At 43.9% G+C, this 21,400-nt stretch overlaps 1 protein-coding gene across 3 annotated transcripts in view; it reads right to left on the bottom strand.

The window, feature by feature from the left end:
• The window catches only part of UNC5D (unc-5 netrin receptor D), a 941,164-nt gene that overhangs the window by 665,997 nt on the left and 253,767 nt on the right, over positions 1-21,400 (bottom strand). For all 3 annotated transcript variants that reach the window (XM_073569039.1, XM_073569040.1, XM_073569041.1), the window contains exon 2: positions 6,620-6,838. In XM_073569039.1, coding sequence (XP_073425140.1) covers positions 6,620-6,838 — 219 coding nt within the window. The remainder of the gene's footprint in view (positions 1-6,619; positions 6,839-21,400) is intronic.

Raw genomic sequence — 21,400 nt, forward strand, 5'->3', positions numbered from 1 at the left:
TTCTATAAAGAGCTTAGAAGGATTTAGCTAGTTTTTAGTCACATGATTGCACAGACCTAATGGAAAAAGAGAAGCAATATCTGGGTAGAAAGGCAAAATGAGCAATTGTAAGTACACAGTGCTATATAATATGATGACTGCAATATATTAAGAGGATTGCAATTTTGATGGGAGGAGAAATGCAGTACATTACTTGGTACTGAAGGTCTCTGCAAGCACTGAAGCTATGTAGCACTTTAAGTTCTGTTTTGAACATCTTTTTCTTTGTTTCATCCTATTAATGGAGAAATGGAAGTCATGTGGGTGATGAATCAGGTACATGATGGATGCAGCAAGCAACATAAGAACCTGATTGACTATAATATGGTCTGCCGGGATTTCATTATGGGGTCCATCATTTTAGTTGAAAAAGTCCACTATGATAAAATGACAGACACCATAATGGAAAGCAGATGGCCCATGTTATAGTCAATGGTGTCCTTCTGGTGCCGTTTCCAATGGATCCTCTGCATGAATTTTGCTTCCCTGCTCTTAAGATGAAACAAATACGATTGCAAAATACAGGCGTGAATAGAATAAAAGAAGTTTGGAGGCGAAGAACCAACACAAAGACCCTCAGCCCTACTGTCTGTACCTTTTGACTAAGAATTTGATATAATGACATTATCATGTGCTAAGGGACCATTATAGAACCATCCAGGTTGTATTAGGCTGAGCCATTGTCTAGGGTGCCAACCTCAGTGGCTAGGTAGGGTCAGCACCAGGGATTAATATGGAAAGTTTATCCTCCATTGACCTGGACCGCTGGTGTAACGTACAGTATCTTGCAGAGGTTGATATTTTACATATGTGAATAATCAATGTTATATTTTTGAATACTAGAATTCATGTGTTGGGGTTTTTACATTTTATATATTTCTAATAAAACTAAAAGTTATAAAGGGTTTATATTGTTAGTCGTACTGATTGCCTGATTGCCATTTTTGGATCACCTATGTGAGCCTGAAGAACCAACATCAGGTAGCAAAATATGAACCCTTACTTAGGGTACAGCCATTAGACTTTTTTCCACTTCCGAGAAAAACAGTCCGATTATTCTGATCCGAGTTTGATTAGAGTAGTATCTAATTCTGTCAGTCCATGAAAATTGGACGATACTTGGTTGTCATCTAAGTGCGGTCCTATTTTTCCTCAGATCCATAGACTTGCATTGTCGATTTTGATCTGCCATTTTGATCAAAATTGTAAATGTCTGAGGAAAAAGTTGGAAATGTGCACGGCCCCATAGAATATCAAAGGTACAACTGCTGTTGGTGAAAACGCCGGATAGCAGCCATATGAGAAAATCAGTTGTGAGCACAAGCCCATACAGAAACAAAGAGCCCGAATCATTATTGCATATGCACCTTTCTCTTGACGAGTTTTTTGCTTGCACCATATTCATCTTTCCATTTTTCATCTACTTTGAAGTCTTTTTTTATATGTTTGCCTGTTTTTTTTTTTCAGTTACCCATTGTGGGCCTCCAAATGTTCTCATCTAATTCATCATTTGCAACTTTTCATAAAGATGCAAAATTTTGATGTACAGTAAACGTATTCTAGACCCTCCTGGAGTGATTTTATGTAAGCCAGATATTTTCATTCAATTCTTGTGCCATTTTCTGAATGTGCAACTATTTGTGCTAAAAAATTTGCAAAAAAAAGGTTAGAGACAAAAATAAAGACCATTTTTGATTTTGACCAAAATTCACGAACCCTTTGCTTTATCTTGAAGAATGTGGTAAAAAAAATCAATGAATACCACAAAACATAGTAACATAGTAATTGCGGTTGAAAGAAGACTTTAAGTCCATCTAGTTGAACCCATATCCTATCCTAACTAGCCCTAACATGTTGATCCAGAGGAAGGCAAAAAATCCCCTTGTGGCAAACAGTAAGCTTCACATTGGGGAAAAAAATTCCTTCCCGACTCCACATACGGCAATCAGACTAGCTCCCTGGATCAACGCAATATTAAGGAAACTAGTGTATATACCCTGTAATATTATACTTTTCAAGAAAGGCATCCAGTCCCTTCTTAAATTTTAGTAGTGAATCACTCATTACAATATGATATGGCAGAGAGTTCCGTAGTCTCACTGATCTTACAGTAAAGAATCCGCGTCTGTGAGTATGCTTAAACCTTCTTTAATCCAGGCGTAGAGGATGCCCCCTTGTCCCCGTCACAGGTCTAAGAGTCAAAAGATCATAAGAAAGGTCTTTGTACTGTCCCCGCATATATTTATACATTGTAATAAGATCACCCCTAAGCCTTCATTTTTCCAAACTAAATAACCCCAAGTGTAATAACCTGTCTTGGTATTGCAGACCCCCTAGTTCCCTAATAACCCTAGTCACTCTTCTCTGCACCCGCTCCAGTTCAGCTATATCTTTCAAAATAGAAAAGTAAGTAAAAAGAATGTGCATGCGCTGGCTTTAATCTGTTTTATTGGCACTCTTTGGCCTTTCTTGGCGCATGCGCATTACAGTGCTTTGCTCTGTCCTTGGCAAGAGAGGAAGAAGTGCGCCTGCACAGGAGCACGATTGTCACGATCTCCGTTCTATTCCTGTCTGCTATGATACTTTGTGTAGGGGCTGTCAATATGTTTTGGTTGTGCTTGGTCTGTGCTGCAATAATCTGTGTTCACTTTCCTTGATTAGTCTTCTACTTAAGCATGTAGGTGTCTTCTCCATCCAGTGTCAATCGTACATTTGCTGCTGCCTGTGTACGATTGATCCCTCTGTGTTCTGTGCCTGACCCAGCATGACCTTATACCCTTCCCATAATTAGACTCTTTGCCTGTGACCTTACTTCTTTTTTGCCTGCTCCCGGTAAACTGTCTTGTCTTTCTGGTTGTGTATTTGATTTAGTCTCTGACTTCCTATTGTTGTACTGCGCCATTTCCTGGACCTGACCTCGGATTGTTTGACCTCCCTTTACTTATTCTGTAAGTAGTATATATTTTTATTATCTGTTATTACATTCTTTTTCTCCACTTCTGGGACTAATATTTACTGTAGTGATTCGTGTCACAGTGATGGAGGACACTGTGTGGATGACGTAGGACACATCATCCTCATGAAGCAGGAATGGAGGTTGGCAGTTAAAGCAAGAGAGGAGGTGCCTGGTCAAAAACAAAGTCAGACATCGTACTGGACCGCACTATATGGGGTATACAAAAAAGTATTTTTTGGGATCTGAAGAGAGGTTTGAGGTCACACATACAACATATTCGAATGCTGTAAAAGATGCCTTTAAAGTGATGGCTGTACTTTATATGGGTAAAACCTGGTGACAGGTTCCTTTTACTAACTTCTGAATATATACTATGCTCATCTCAAAATATTTTTGATTGCCACCCCATTCTAAATAACGCTATACTTTACGTATTGCAAAGGTTTGGATGTTACCCATCATCAGCTGCATTAGAATCTGCCTATAATTAGACTTTGATTTGCACTGAATATTTTGGACAATTTAATTAAAAAAAGTTTAGATTTTCCTTAGATATTCCTTTGTTTAATACAGTAGCTACAAAGTGAATTCTGCTACTATGCTGGATTAGTTATGCTGCATTTGGTCTTTATAGGCTACTTTACCTGGAGGTTGAAGGATAATTCTGTTTTTTTTTATTATTGGTGCCATTATTATTTAATGCTCCGGAATGCTGAAGGGAAAGTATAAAATTTGTAGACATAGCCCTTTGTGTGTTTTCTTATCTGTAATCTGCGGAGAAGGGTGAAGAAGGATCTAGATGAAAAGACTTGATATAGTTTATGAATGTTCTTTGATGATTTTAGTCACACAATTGCTAAGCAACTCCACGTCTGAAGGCAAGCTAAAATAGCAAGCGCGTGGTAAAATAGAATGATGAGAAATTAAACTCTGCGAGTAAGGACTGTATGGAGGACATGCCATTGTACAGTAATGAATGTGGTCCTTCCCTTGTAGAACCTTACCGGGCTTTTAGCAAAACTTGACTTCTTTGGTTAGGTGAACTTTACAGGTGAAGTTAATGTGAAAATTATGTCATCAAAGAATAATAAATTATTGAATTCTGCCAAGATCAGGCTATATTTTATATTCTTTATTCTTCATTTCTCAGCAGCATCTTCTATAGACATGAATAGGCTGCAATTAAAGTTTGCACCAAGTAAAACTCATTTATCCTGAAGTTCAAAAAAAGTGGGCCTAAAGTTTAGCCATATGACTATGTATAAGGGAGTTGGGAGAGATAACTGTTGACCAGATGATCTTTCGTATGACAGCCTAAGGGATCCTGGCAGCTACCTCAGCTCTTTAAATCGACACCATCTACTGTATGTACAGCAAATTTTCCTACATTCTAACAAGCCCCTTTATGTGCCCTCTATGTGGCTTATCGATTGCTGGATATTTATAAAGATAACTTTGAAGCTACATTTGCACAGTGAATATTAATGGTTGAGTAGATGGGTTGCCAACTGTCCAGAAATTTGCGGACAGTCTGTAAAAATTGGTTAATTTTTTGCCCTGGCTGTAAAAAAAATGTAAGGCTTACAAGATTTATTATAAGCCGTAGAAACTTAGACAGATTATTTTTTACTTTAGTTACCGTCATTATGGAGTTTACAGTGAATGCAGACAGTGTATTATGGACTGTAGACACGGATCACCTATAATCATCATTATTAATTATTAGTTTCCAATGTGTCCATAAAAATATTTGTCTGTTTGTGATTTTTTGATAAACTGTCCAGAGAAAATAAAAGGTCAGGGAGGCTAATTCTCCTTCTCATCATGTGAGCACACCGCTGTGCTCGTGAACTATTTGATTTGCAAAAGTGACATCACTTCTTGCAAAAATGATGAATGCACGCCATGTTCTCTCTTCTCTTTAATGTGCAAATGAAGCCCGGTGAAACCTGGTGAAACCAGGCTTCATCAGCGCACTGCGCATGCTCTAGGGGGCCAGCAGTGACGTAGGACTCGGAGCCACGGAGGAATTGCACATATAATGGCAGAAAATGTCAATGTAAGTACTGTTTTCATTGTTGGTTTGTGTGTTTCATTGGTGGCATATAGGCTCTGTAAGACCGGCCTCAAGATTCCAGCAAGTAAATGTGGAGCTCCACAGCGACGATCTGGGTCAAATCATTCTTACATGATATGAAGGAGGATTGGTCGGGAAAAGTCATCCATAGCACAATATTATCTTCAAAGTTAATTTCATATTGATACAGCAATTAATAAACCTCATAAAGTGGCTTTTTAGAATGCTGGAAAAGGGTGCGATACAGACTTGGTGACTGTTTATGGGGGTAGGGCCACTGGCAACTTCAATTTTAATATAATTATCAGCAGGACTAGGTGTCTCGTGTCTCATAGTCCAACCACGCCTCCGACCACTGATTGGCAGCCTCCTGTTAATATACATTGTACACAGAAAGCTGCCAATCAGTGGTGTGGGCGGTGTTATACAGAGCTCAGCATTCTGAGCTCTGCTAAATCTGCAACAGAGAAACCTGTGATTCTATCACAACTGCTGCACCCAGTAAAATAAGTGATACATCGCTGGAATCAAGATCTCGTTCCCTACCTCATGATGCTGACAGATTCCCTTTAATTCTTAAAATTTTAAAATTTGACTTATAATAATGGATGGTTGACAACCATGATTTCATACAGGTATCCCAGTCATCAGTGCATTACTGTCACAATAGGAGAATGCTCCATAGAAAACATGAGACAGTTCTCATGATTTGAAAACAGACTTGGAGTTAATTGATTAAATTTATGAGCAGTTAATTACATTTCCCCTTATAAAATGACATCTCCGAGTAGTCTGTCATAAATGGCTTCCATGCAAAAACTTGGAACCGTCCACATCCTGACTGTCGGCTGAGTGAAACCCATCATTCTATCATGATAACACAACCATGAACCCATGGATAACTGATATCATCCTTTATGACTTTTTTACCCACTCAATCTTTTGGGTTGCATCCTCAAGCATTCCCTTGGTCCTTTATTCCATTTTTTTTTGTTGTTCCTTATTTTAATGAGGCAGAAGTTAATATGACAGGTGCTAACTTTCTGACGTGGAAGGAAACTTTCCTGCCTCGTTAATCACCGCTGTCAAATGGATGTTCCCTCGTCAATCCTGCAGGCGGCTGAACAATGCTTGGACGTCAGATTTTGTTTAATTGAATTTATTTTCAGGCAGCTTGGTGACACATTCCCGGTTACTCATATGATGGAGATTGTTAACTATGAGAAACTACCACACAGCAAGGTGTATTTTACACTAACATCCATCCTTTGGCTCTTCACTTTTACAATATAAATCACAGGAACAATGCGTAGCTGTTTTCTTTTATAATTGACTACATATCCTGTATCTCCACGCTTGTCTCAGAAAAAGCTTGGTCGCAGGATTTCACATCTGTTTTAAAAAATTATTCTATTTACTTTTACTTTCACGTCGATTTTTAGGGTATATAATTAATTGTAGCTCCTTACTTTATTAACAGTGTTTCATTGGAAAGTAATAGTCCCTCAACAATCAGAAGTCTCTTGGAAACATCTTCAAGTCCTTACCAGAGCCTTCATCGACACTTTCATCAAACCAGTGGTCGTTCTGGTGCACCCATTCTCCATTACACTTGAAGAAAATCTGGATTGCTGGCATGGCTCTGCAGCGGAGGATGATCGGATTGCTTTTGATAATGTAGGCATCTTCAGGTTCCATCTGGAAGTAGGGAAGGGTACCAAGCCCAGAGGGAGCAGAGTCTGGTACAGCTTCTCCATTGTTGTTTCCTGGCAAAAAAAATAAAGAAAATTTTAAGGTATTATAAAATGTATAAATTGAATGTGTAACTGCTTCAGCTGCACTACGTCACAAAAAGCTTCATTTTAACATTTTACATACAGGAGACTAAATATTTCACCGCAACTCCCTAATCGGTCTTCTACTCACTTTGAATCAGTGTTGGCACTAGTCTTCATATTGGTCTTCAAATCAGTTTTGAGTCCAAAACTACCCATGCTAACTAGGCCCCACCAGGACATTTAGGACACAACACACATTAATGGCGTGAACTGTCCCCTGTTCTTGCATGACGTGCAATACAGCCAAGGTGACAGCATGAGGCCTAGTCAGCATCAAAAAATCATGACCAAAAACCGGTCCACAGTGAGAAGACTATATGAGCCAAGGCGGCAGGACAGGTGAGGGGTGGACCTAGGACAGGTGAGTATAATCTTTAACTATTTTTTAAATCATTCCAAGCTCTCAATAGCATCCAGCAAAATATTGGCCCAATGGCCTCATTTTTGCCAGATTCACACATATCAAATTGGAAAAATGTGGGACTCTGGTGAAAGCAATATTTTTGAGATATACATGATAAATTATTTTTTTTTTTTATGAATCAATTCACTCATCTCTAATGCTGTCCTTTAGATGCCAAAGCATATGGTCATGTTTTTTGGTACTTTATGCTTTAAACAGGTGATGTGGATAGAAATTATCCTATTAGTGACCTGGGATCAGGGCTATCAATTAGTAGTCAGAACAAAGAGGGGGTATATTGACTATATGAGACTGAATGACACAACATGCCCATGTGTTAAGTGGATAGCCCAATGGTAACTAAGAGAAGTGTGTAATTCTTCATTTCTCCTGCGGAGGCACTGCTGGAGAACTTCACAGCTGTACTCAGGGGATCCTGTAGCAGCACAACCTGTGAAAAGCTTATTGTTGAAGACCCTTTTATTAAAACAAATCGTGTAAAGCAGAAACTCTATAAAATGTAACAGAAGTGTTCAATAGCTCCTATAATTTTTAGGTTTGATTGTTATATTAAATATTGTATGATCATCTTATGTATGTTAGATAAAAGCCACAACCAGGCAGGGAATGGCAGCAATTACTGGACACTAACTACATTTAATAAACCAAATATACCGTAGCTTCTGGTTCCTTAGGACACACACACACGTCTCTCAGGTTATCCTAATACCCAGACCATACTGATAGATGCCTTATTAAGATACCCATCAGGCAATCTCTTGCCCAGGGAGAGATTTTTATATTTATTTTAACCTGGGAGATTAGAAACATACATCATTGGCTCCAGATGCACATTCTTTTATTTGGCTAACAGAAATGTCAAAGAATCCTAATTATCCGATTACACCAAAATATAAATCTGGGTCATAAGAGAAGAGTAATGGGAAGATAAGAAGACTAATGACCACGTGTGACTGGCAGGCAATCAGCGATCCACTATCTCTACATTGATTTGTTATTGTGTTTTGTCGCTGTACATAACAGCAAAGCACCTTATTGGGGGACAGGATATAAATCTGTACATGGATCTCCAAGTGTGACTATAGCAATATTCTGATAAAGATGTGTGTTCTTTTTTTTTCCCCTGGCTCCACCTGTGAAACAGAAGCAGCAGACTAAGGCTGCGTTCACATGTAAGGTTTTTTTTGTGTTTTCGCAGCGATTTTAAATGCGCGATTTTGCCGCGAAAATGCAAAAAAAAAGCATCCCATGCAATCATATGGCATTCTGCACATGCTGTGCTAATGCTGCGGATTTTTCAGCGGCGGAATTGCATCACGGAAAAATACGCAGCATACTCATTCTTTGTGCGGAATCGCAGGAAAATCTGCACACATAGGAATGCATTGTTCTGCTTACTTTCTGCATGTGGCTGTGCCTACCATGCGAAAGCTAAGCAGAACATTTGCGGATGGTACCCATGGTCTGGAGGAGAGGAGATTCTCCTCCGGGCTCTGGGTACCATATCCCTGTAAAAATTAGAATTAAAATAAAAAAATCGTCATATTCTCACCTTCCGATGTCCCTTGGAGCGTCACCAGGCTTCAGCGATGCTCCCGGCAGGTCCGTTCCCAGTAATGCCTTGCGACAATGACCTTGACGTCGGGGTCTCGCGATACCGTAGCGGTCTCGTGAGACCACGATGTCATCAAGGGTCATTGTCGCAAGGCATCACTGGGAACAGGACCTGCCGGGAGCATCGCGATGATCGGGAACGCTGCGCGGGACGCCGGAAGGTGAGAAAAACACGATTTTTTATTTTTTTAATTATTTTTAACATTAGATCTTTTTACTACTGATGCCGTATAGGCGGCCTCAATAGTAAAAAGTTGGTCACACTGGTCAAACATTATGTTTGACCAGTGTGACCAACCTGTCAATCAGTTTTCCAAGTGATGTTACAGATCGCTTGAAAAACGCTAGCATTCTGCAAGCTAGATCGCTAGTTTTTCCACGGGAAATAATCGAGAATTAAAATGCAGTTTTCTCGCATATTTCCCGTGGAATGGAATTACGGAATTCCCGTGGAAATTTCCGCAAAGTGTGCACATAGCCTAAAACTTGAGATTTCCGTCATAAACTTTATTTTTGGCTTGTAAAAATGCTCTGAATTTCAAACATTTTTCACAGGAATTTTTTTTGTGCTGTTTTATCTATTCCCCCTCTTGTAGCATGCATTTTTTCACTAGTTCTATAAAGAAGATGAGGGTGATCAATGAGTGGAACAGGCTGCCACGAGAGGTGGTGAGTTCTCCTTCAATGGAAGTCTTCACACAGAGGCTGGACAGACATCTGTCTGAGATGGTTTAGTGAATCCTGCATTGAGCAGAGGGTTGGACACGATGTCCCTTCCAACTCTAACATTCTATGATTCTAAGAAGCCCATGGAAAAAAAATACATATATAAACACCCTAACTAGCCCATGCATCTTTTTGGGCTCCTGACTCTTCTGTTCACCAGAAAAATAAAAAAAAGAATATGTCTGAGTTACCTCAAAAGAGGTTATAGTGTGAATATAACAGACAACAAGAAAAAAAAACAATAATATTTCTGCCATAAAATCCCTTCAATGCAGACTGGTATGAAGTGGCAATGCACTTTGGTTCAAACATGTGCAGCTTTATTGCTTTCACAAAACTCCAGGGGATTCCAAAACTAAAAACAGCCTCTTCTGGGCAAAAAGGTATAAAAGCAACTAAACAGTTCTTTCAGCAGGCACATATATGTCGGTGAAGGCTCACCCAGACAGATTACGTGTGGTTTATCTTGGAGCAAACTTTACACACCACAGAGTTACGACCAAACACGGCAAGTCTTTATTGCTCAACCACCACAACCCCTTTGCACGCCAGACCAATGCCGAAACCCCATAACCTCCCTATCTAACATCACTGAGGGGGAGTTTGCTCATCTTCTCTCCAAATCACACCTCACCATTTGTGCACCTGACCCTACCCCATCCCACCTCCTCCCCAATATCACCACCACTCTTATCCCATCCCTAACCCACCTCTTCAATCTATCACTAATTTCTGGTACCTTCCCTTCTGCTTTCAAACATGCCACAATCACACCTATCCTTAAAAAGCCAACCCTCGACCCAACAGCCATGTTCACCTGTTGCCCAATATCACTGCTCCCATTCACTTCCAAACTCCTGGAACAGCACGTCCACGCTGAACTTTCCTCCCACCTCTCATCTAACTTGCTCTTTGACAATCTACAATCTGCTTTACGTCCCCATCATTCCACTGTGACAGCCCTGACCAAAATTATCAACGACCTACTTACAGCCAAAGCTAATGGACAATACTCTATACTCCTCCTTCTAGACCTGTCCTCTGCTTTCGACACAGTTGCCCATTGCCTCCTACTCCTCTCCTCCTTTGGCATCAAAGACCTCGCCCTATCCTGGATCGCCTCATACCTTTCCAACTGCACATTCAGCGTCTCCCACTCCCGCACTACCTCCTCATTCCACCCTCTCTCTGTTGGAGTCCCCTAAGGCTCTGTTCTAGGACTCCTACTTTTCTCAATCTATACACTTGGCCTGGGGCAACTCATAAAGTCCAATGGATTCCAGTACCACCTTTATGCTGATGATACTCAGATCTACCTCTCTGGCCCAGAAGTCACCTCTCTGCTCTCCAGAATCCCGGAATGTCTATTAGCCATATCCTCCTTCTTCTCCTCTCGCTTCCTCAAACTCAATGTGGACAAATCTGAACTGATCATCTTTCCCCCATCCCACAGATCTTCCTTACCCGACCTATCTATAGCAATTGACAACATCACGCTTTCCCCCGTACCACAGGTCCACTGCCTCGGAGTAACCCTTGACTCTGCTCTGTCCTTCAAACCGCACATCCAAGCTCTCTCCAGCTCAAAAATATTTCCAGAATCCGTCCCTTCCTCAACCTCCAATCTACAAAAATGCTTGTGCATGCCCTCTTCATCTCCTGCCTCGACTACTGCAACATCCTTTTCTGTGGCCTCCCTGCTAACACCTTCGCACCTCTCCAGTCCATCCTTAACTCTGCCACCTGACTAATTCATCTCTCTCCTTGCTACTCCTCCACTTCTCCCCTCTGCAAATCTCTTCACTGGCTGCCATTCCCTCTGCGTATCCAATTCAAATTACTAATACTGACATACAAGGCCATCTATAACCTGTCTCCTCCATATATCTCTGAACTAATCTCCCGATATCTTCCCTCATGTAATCTCCGGTCCTCCCAAGACCTCCTTCTCTCCTCCACACTTATTCGCTCCTCACCCAACTGCCTCCAAGACTTCTCCCAAATATCCCCGATCCTCTGGAATTCTTTGCCCCAACACGTCCGACTATCAACCACACTTGGATCCTTCAGACGGAACCTGAAAACCCATCTATTCAGGAAAGCTTACAGCCTACAATGATCCCCGCTGCCTCCTCACCACTACTGGAGCTACGGCCTCACCATCACTGGAGCTGCTGCAACCCCCCAACCTACTGTCTCCTTCCCCACCATCCTGTAGAATGTAAGCTCAAAAGGGCAGGGTCCTCTCCCCTCTGTATCTGACTGTCATTGTAAGTTTGTTTACTGTAAGTGATATCTGTAATTTGTAACCCCTTCTCATGTACAGCACCATGGAACCAATGGAGCTTTATAAATAAATAATAATAATATGGTCCTACCAGTCTCAGTATCACCTTCAGCCTGAGCTCCAGCAGCTTCCAGCACCAAACAGAAGTGTTCAACTCTGGGCACAGCTTACCTTGAACAGGCTGCAGCTTCTACACGTTACTCTGCAGTTGCAACACACAGACTGCTCAGCTTATTTAGCTGACCCATGCAGTCTCCATTCAGAAAGAAACCCTGGCTTGTCTCTACAGCTTACATTTTGGCTGGTCACTCACCAGATTCACCACACTGCGCTCTGCTCAATATCCAGCAGAAAGACACAGGGTGAACCCATTTCCTGATTCTTAGTCAAAGGTAGCCAGGTGAATCTAGCTACTAAGCTACGATATGTATATATATACAATGGCGGATCTTAATAGGGGCGGATGGGGCGGTCGCCCTGGGCCCAAGGTTTTTTGGGGGCCCAGGGCAGTGGCGTATCCAGGGGGGGGCAGGCAGCAGGGGGGCGCAGTCGAGCCGCCCGGCCGCCTAATGCAGCGGTCCGCAGTATGCCAGTATCTCCCTCCCTCCCCCCCCGGCGGCTGCGTTCTGCCGCTACCAGTCCTGGGAGTCGGCGGTTCTCTGTGTCGGCTGTCAAGCTGACAGCCGACGCAGAGAAGGAGGCCGCGCCGACTCCCAGGCAGCAATTGTACTTGGCGTCTATAGACGCCAGTACAATTGAAGCTCTGACCGCCGGGTCAGAGCGACGTCAGCAGCGTGATCAGGTCATGTGATCACGCTGCTGACGTCACTCCCGGCGCCCAGAGCGAACGCTGGTGGTAAGTGTGCTCCTCTGTGGAGCTGAAGAACCACCGAAGATGGGGATGGGGGTTAATGAGCGGAGATGGGGGTTAATGAGTGGAGAGAGGGGTTAATGTGGGGGTGGGGGTTAATGAGTGGAGATGGGGGTTAATGAGTGGAGAGGGGGGGTTAATGTGGGGGGGTTAATGAGTGGAGATGGGGATTAATGTGCGGGGGTTAATGAGTGGAGATGGGATTAATGTGGGGATGGGGGTTAATGAGTGGAGATGGGGTTAATGTGTGGAGATGGGGGTTAATGAGTGGAGATGGGATTAATGTGGGGGGTTAATGTGGGGATTGGGGTTAATGAGTGGAGATGGGGGTTAATGAGTGGATATGGGGGTTAATGAGCGGAGATGGGGGTTAATGAGTGGAGAGAGGGGTTAATGTGGGGGTGGGGGTTAATGAGTGGAGATGGGGGTTAATGAGTGGAGAGGGGGGTTAATGTGGGGGGGTTAATGAGTGGAGATGGGGATTAATGTGCGTGGGTTAATGAGTGGAGATGGGATTAATGTGGGGATGGGGGTTAATGAGTGGAGATGGGGGTTAATGTGTGGAGATGGGGGTTAATGAGTGGAGATGGGATTAATGTGGGGGGTTAATATGGGGATTGGGGTTAATGAGTGGAGATGGGGGTTAATGAGTGGAGATGGGGGTTAATGAGTGGAGATGGGGGATTAATGAGTGGAGATGGGGGTTAATGTGTGGAGGGGTTAATGTGTGGGGATGGGGGTTAATGTGTGGGGGGATTTGGAGTGGGGGTACATAATGTGTGGGCGGATTTGGAGTGGGGGTACATAATGTGTGGCGGGATTTGGAGTGGGGGTACATAATGTGTGGGGGGATTTGGAGTGGGGGTACATAATGTGTGGGGGGATTTGGGAGTAGGGACGAGGGGTTATTGAGTGGGGATGGGGGGTACTTAATGTGTGTGGGATTGGGGATGGGGGGGATTTGGAGTGGGGATGGTATTTAATGTATGTGGGGAGATTTGAGGACACAAAATGAAGAGTATGTATGAGGGCATGTATGAGGAAACAGTATGGGGGATGGGTGCAGACAGTAAGGGGTGCGAACGGGTGAATGCATGTGGACACAGTATGGGGAGTCGGGGATATGTGTGAGCAGACAGTATAGAGAGTGAGGGGGTAAATATATGAGGAGACAGTATGAGGAGGGAGGGGAATAGTGTGAGGAGACAGTATATTGCAGATATTTGTATTTAGGGGCATTATAATGACACTTCTATCTTTAAGGGGATCGTGTGGAGATTTGCTGCAGAAGACCGGAGAAGATGGAAGTCTGCAGACACGAGATGTGGATGAGCAAACTCATCATGGGGTCTGGACAAGAAGAAGAAAAGGAGAACGACTCCAGAGATGACGTCATCTATAACGTACCTGGATGTAAATATTATTTGTGATATTGACTAATTCTCATGTTTTTTATTTATGTCAGGAGCATTACAGGGGTTGTCCAGGTCTGGCTGAGTCTGCAGACATTCTATGTGACTGCAGACTTCTGAATTCTCACAGTGCTCACTGAATGCTGTCAGGATTCTCTCGTGCTGGTAATTTACATACATGCGGTCACATGCTGACTAGACATGTGTGGCCTCACTCAATGAAAGTGAACGGAGCGAGGCTGTGCACGTCTAGTTGGAATGTGGCCAGAAGTATACAAATCACATACTTGTGTTGACATGACTGTATATCGGCAAGGGAGAATCCTAAATGTGTGCAGTGCATTCGTTGTGAGAATTCAGAAGCTGCAATGTCAGGATTCAGCTCTGCAGGTTCCAGTACTCATCACATGGACACCTCACTCATATGCGATTTTCATAGTTATGGTCCTGTGACAACGAGCTTCTCTTCCTGCTTTCAGTTTTTTACTGAACATTGAGAGCATTAGGGAGAGCAGCTCGTGGGTACATGACTAACTGTGCAAGTCGCATATGTACTTGGGGGGGGCGCCGAACCAAATTCTTGCCCCGGGTGCCAGAAAGCCTAGATACGCCTCTGGCCCAGGGGCAGGGGCCCAGGGGCAGGGGCGGGCTGGGCCGGGTGGCAGAGAGGCAAATGCCCCCCGGACCGCTCCCCCAGCACCTGTACAGGGCCGGCCGTGCCCTGTGCTGTGACGCCGCCGGCAGCAGACAGCTGCCCGCGTCACATTCTATGAGGGGCCGGGAGCTGTGCACGGCCGTCACCTTGACGGCTGCTCAGCTCCGGCTGTACTTCCGGGTCAGATGTCGGGCGTGCGCGATGATGTCATCGTGCACGCGCCGACATGTCCCGGAGGATGCTGAAAGCAGAGGCGCTGCTGGGGAGCGAGCCGGCTGTGAGGTAAGTATGGGGAACTTTTTTTATTTATAAAATGAATTAAATGGGGGAGGGGGTGAGTGGGGGCTGTACACAATGAAGGGGGGGTGACTGGGGCCTGTATATGATGAAGGGGGGGTGACTGGGGCCTGTATATGATGAAGGAGGGGTGACTGGGGCCTGTATATGATGAAGGGGGGTGACTGGGGGCTGTATATGATGAAGGGGGGGTGACTGGGGGCTGTATATGATGAAGGGGGGTGACTGGGGCCTGTATATGATGAAGGGGGGGTGACTGGGGGCTGTATATGATGAAGGGGGGGTGACTGGGGTTGTACAGGATGAAGGGGGTGAGTGGGGGCTTCACAGGATGAAGGGGGGATGAGTGGGGGCTTCACATGATGAAGGGGGGTGAGTGGGGCTGCACATGATGAAGGGGGGGTGAGTGGGGCTGCATATGATGAAGGGGGGGTGAGTGGGGCTGCACATGATGAAGGGGGTGAGTGGGGCTGCACATGATGAAGGGGGGGTGAGTGGGGCTGCATATGATGAAGGGGGGGTGAGTGGGGCTGCACATGATGAATTGGGGGTAAGGGGGACTGCACATGATGTGGGGGTAAAATTAACTGCACATGATGATGGGGTAGTGGGGCTGCACATGAAGTTGGGGGGGAAGGGGACTGCACATGATAAAATGGAAGGGGGGATAAGGGGCTGCAAATGATGAAGCTGCACTGCAGATGAAGTGAGTGGGTGATAGGGGACTGCAATGGATGAAGTAAGGAGACTTCAAATTAAAGTGGGGACATTAAAGTGGATCCCCTATGGCCAGGATCACGCTGGGCGATTTTGTGCGTATTGGCCGTAGGCCTACAGCTTATGTGCAACGTCTTTTTAGGCCATGTCCACACGTGGTGGAATGGTGGCGGGTTTTCCGTATGGACCCGCAGCAAACCAAGTGCTGCGGTCCGTACGGCTGTCAATTCCCGCACGGGGACAGCAGCGCTCAGGTGGGAAGGGGGGTACAGGGGCCCAGGTTTTATGAACAGCCCCGGGCCCATAGTCCACTTAATCCGCCACTGTATATATATATATATATATATATATATATATATATATACACACATATATACAAACATTGGGCAGCTCGTTTAATTGGTGCTGACTGAGTATGCTGTATATATTTACCATTGTATGACGCATGTCCATTTATGTGTGATAGAATGGCACTGTCCATTGAATCCAGTGATTTCCTAGATACATGAGTGCAATCTAATAGTTTGAGAATATGTGAGTCACATCCTATTTTCAGCTATTTACTTTTGACAATTGGCCGTCATGCCCTTAAGGGGGTAACAGCTGTTAAGTAAAAGTCAATGTACGTCATATAGAATCCTTATTTCTGATGGACATCTGTGCCATTTATGCAAAAGATGATTACAGTTCAGAACATCACTCGAACATTAGTCACCTTCTTTGTCCAATCACTATTGACTTGGACAAAATTTGCTTTATATGTTCTTACAGTATAACCCATTTACCCATGATACAAACTACACTAGAATTCCCCCAGGGTTATTGCTTGTTGCAGCGATTAACCAGATATTAAAATCGCTCCTACCATAATCCTTATAATTTATATTCTTTTACCTGGCATATCCATATGCAAAACTGGCGAGGGACTTCTCACCAACATTCAGTTTATAGTGTTAGAAATTTACTGCTGTGAAAGGTCAGACTACGCTTCAGGAGTTATGCATCACCCAGGGCAGCTAAAATGTAATTGGTGACATGATGTACTCTGACAAAGCCATGGAAAGCATTGTGTAAGAAGAATTTGTGAAAGGTTAATATCTATTAGATGACTTCAGGGAAAAAAAAAATAATTGGAAAAACCCTATCTTCGTAAGATTCCATAGGGAATATGTCTGTATGATAATGTACAGTATTCATAATATATCATTTCTGAGTATACCATTACTCAGAAAACACAGAAGTGGGATACCAGGGAATACAAAAGTACTATTTCACACCTATAGTCACATCGGTCAATGGCTTGTAAAATGTTAATTATGCTTGAGGGGTTTCCTGAAGTTTGGAGATTATCCCCTGACTTTCGAGTAAGAAATAACTTCCTGATCACTGGGATCCAGAGAACCGGGGCTCTGATGAGCCCTATGTGAATGGACCGCTGGTCAATCATGCACATTCATTCTTAAAAGGTATTCCCATCTCCAAGATTCTATTTCAATATGTAGTTGGTTAGCCAATACCTCCAAATAGAAAAGTAGTAGTTCTTCTAATTCTCTATGTTGCTTAGCGCATGCGCAAGGCATTGCAGTAGCTTAGGTATCCATGGTTACAACCACTAACAACTATCTAACTAGCTTTCACTATATTAGTGGTCGTAACCATGGATACCTAAGCTACTGCAATGCCCTGCACATAAGGAAAGTGACATAGCTAATAAGAACTATACTACTTTTCTAAATGGAGATATTTGCTAATATTATTATTACTACACCTTCTACATACTGGTATAGGAGATGGGAATACCCCTTTAATGGAATCAGCAAATCAGCACAGGAGATAAATGAGTGCTGCTTTTGGCTGGTCTGACTTTTTGACACTCTCAAAAGAATGAATGGGATAGCGGAAAACATGAGCAATCACAGCTCCATTTTTACAAGGCTCTGCAGAGCTTTTTTTCTCAAAATCAGTGGAGGTCCCAGTGGTCAGATCCCCAAGTTATCCACTCTCCAATAAATAAGGGATTGTTTCCAAACTTGAGAATAACAAAAGCTTTTGCTTTTGCAGTCGCTGCTTGGCTTTGACCTACTTAGATTACTGGTTACCATTTTACCCCAAAACTTTCCTTGTTCCCTTGGTAGCCTCAGTTAAGTTACTCTTAATGTACAGTATATACATCCATCTTTTTACTGTAGCCTAGATGTGTTCCTATACATATATTATTATGCCACTTTATCTGCCATGTACTTGCCCAGGGTTCCAGCTTGTTGAGCTCTTTCTGTAATACTTTACAATTAAGCTGAGTTTTACATATTTTTATATAGCTTTGTCTCATCAGAAAAACTTTCAATTCCAATTACAAGGCTGCTTCTGGCACTCCTGCATGATATTCCCTTCTCTCTCCATGCAGGGATGTTGACTTATTCACCGCCCCAGTCCTTGGAGCAGTCCGCGATATGCTCCTGCTTCTTGCTTCCAGTGTGGCACCGCATTTTTTGGTGTTGCGCCTACTATGCATGTGTGCACACTCCCCTGCTCTTATATTGGCAGTGCACATATAGTAAATATCCTCAGCTTGTAGCTGACAGGCATTTAGTATAATTTAGTGCACCTGCAAGATGGCTGTCAGCCAGTATCTGGGAAGCATCTTGCATAAAAGACTCCCTCTCACCTAGGGAGCCACTGAGCAACATGTAGAATACTTTGTGAGTAAGGTGTGCTTATAGTGAGCTGTGAGGTCCTTTGGTCCCAGTGCGGCCAGCGCCCTGAAAGTTATCAACTGGTGTGGCCAGTCCTATATACGAAGTCCCCTGGTCCTGGAGCGGCCAGTGTCTGAATCTCATCCCCTGGTCTTGGGGCAGCCAATGCCTGAACCTTCTCCCCTGATCCCGGAGTGGCCAGTGCCTGAACCTCATCACCTGGTCTATGTTCTGCTAGTGCCTCAACATTGTCCCTTGGTCCATGTGCAGGCAATCCTTGATCCAGTATCCTAGATCTACGTGTCTGATCTGAGCGTGAATCCATGTCAGTAACCGTTCTGTAGAGGGGCCAGAAAATACCAATCTGAATGGAGACCTACTGTAGTCATAATCAGTGTCAGCAAACCTGACCCCTGGTGTCAGCAGCTGCAGTACCAGGCTCTGTCCATGAGTGGATCTTGGAGGCTGCCTGCAGCCCAGTCAGTCTCCTCCATCAGGAGCTCCTGTGAACACCAGGTAGCCGCTTAGCTACCGGCTACTGTGGCCCAGTGTTTCCACAAATCTACATGTGCCACTGTTGGGTGTAACACAGTGTCAATAATAAAAAGATTAAGAAGAATTGAATTGAATTTGCTACAGAGCCAGGCAGTCCTCCACTGCTGACTGTAGCCCATTGTAAATTTGTACGACAAATCTTTTTTTCCCCAATCTTTTGCCCAAGTCAATTGATAGTTTCTACTTCTGCAACTTTTGTTTTACGCTGTATTAAGGATGACTAATGGGATAAACGTAATCCCCTTAGACATGAAGGAGTTAATATACTTGAACATTATTAAAATTGGTTTGACGCTAGCTGTTTCTTTAGTTTAGCTCTGTCACCGGTATCTCCAAGCGAACATTGCAGGGGCCTGATACATTAAATTGACCTGCCTCTCTATCAGGACATGAGCCTTTATCTGCCTTTGCTCATTTTCCGAGAATGTATTAACGTCCCCATGCATAGGTCACACTCCTCCCATCAAATACCCAGGTGACAGGAAGAAAATTGCACTGCCAGCTGCGCAACTATGAAGGACGAAAAATCAATTCCCCTTGCAATTTTGTGGCAGAGAAAAAACTTCATCGACAGGTGGTTGGTATCTGGTTGTATTGTTATACAAAAGAGGGGAAAAAAAAGTTATCACATTCATACAGCGTTTCGGTTAATGTCTCACTCCTGCTTATCAAGCCCCTAGAAATGTGATTGCGTATTTTGTTCATGTGAGAATAAGTCCCATTTATAGATATTCAGTCGTCTGTGAGTTTCCTGCCAAGATATAGCTGTTCATATAGTCAAACGGTAAAGATTTATGAGACGTCAGCCCGAGTTTCAAACCGGTTGGTATGGCTGCATCGTCAGCAGAAGAGCGCAGCAACAGCCTCAGCAGCAGCAGGCTTCATGAGTCTGAAAAGTCGTATTATGCCGAAGCAAGATTCATGTCCTCTCCAACGGGAAAGTTAAGAGTCTGACAGGCGTGATGCTTTATGGATGACATCGCTTCAGATAATAGACTGAAACACTCACGCATGAGGGAAAGCTGAGAAAACAACCAACAGGCTGAGAAGATGATTTGAATTCAGTCATAAGCGCTTAGAGGAAGCGATGGGTCTAGGACACTGTTTAATAATGAAACCAGTTTTTCTTAGTTCACAGGTACCAGGCGACTTTTTTAAGTGTACCCAAGATCCACATTTTATCTATCTATCGATCTATCTATGCAAACAACGTTGACAATGTCATTCAGTACTTATTTATAAGGCTACTTTCACACATCCGGTGTGTGGGGTCCGGCGGCGTGCGGCGAAAAGCCGGGCCGCCGGATCCGGCCTGCAGCCGTGACACCGGATGTGTGTGCGGCGTCTGATACGGCTCGGACGTGATTTAAAGGAGCCGCAGCAGGAGGTGGACAGAGACAGCCGCTGAGAGAGACAGCTGCTGAAAGGGAGGTGAGGGGAGGGTAGGAGAGGAGAGGGGAGGGGAGAGGAGAGGAGAGGGGAGGGGAGAGGAGAGGGGGTTGGAGAGAGAGAGAGACATGTGGGGTTAACACTCAGTGTCCGGGCGAGAGAATCTCTCTCTCTTGCCGGGCACTTGTGGGGTTAACCCCACAGAGAGATCTTTCTCTCTCACCCAGACACTGTGAGTGTTAACCCCACAAGTGCCCGGCGAGAGAGATCTCTCACAAGTGTCTGGGTGACAGAGAGAGATCTCTCTCTCACCGGGCACTTGTGGGGTTAACATTCACAGAGTCCGGGCATGCACTGTGGAAAAAGCCGGTCCGGCGCTGAGAAAAAACGTTGCAGAGAACGTTTTTTCCAGACGCCTGACCGGCTGTTTTTGCCGGATCTGGCAAAAACCGGATACGCCGCATAGGCATCAGGCGCGATGCGGCGATAATGAAACTCTATGGGGAAAAAACCGGGTCCGGTGGCAACAGGCGCCGGATCCGGTTTTTACACTTTTCGCCGCATCGCGCCTGATGCACAAAAACTGATGTGTGAAAGTAGCCTAAGCCACACACAGGTTGTTTCGTGTTGGGTTCATCATACACGGTACAAAGATATACATCTTTCGGGTTCATCATAGAAACTTAATGATGATATATATGTATATCAGATGAGTTCACTCAAATTTGGCCAGGAAATTAGATTTGCAGAGAGCTTATTCCATGCCAATTGAATGTGTCTTGTCATAATCTGGGGGCTCTCAGCTGTCGCGTCACTTCAGCTCCCTACGAGTCATCTGATTTTTCCCTTT

This window comes from Dendrobates tinctorius, unplaced genomic scaffold (assembly GCF_039654945.1).
Source record: "Dendrobates tinctorius isolate UK_male_01 unplaced genomic scaffold, ASM3965494v1 ptg000022l, whole genome shotgun sequence".
Lineage (NCBI taxonomy): Eukaryota > Metazoa > Chordata > Amphibia > Anura > Dendrobatidae > Dendrobates > Dendrobates tinctorius.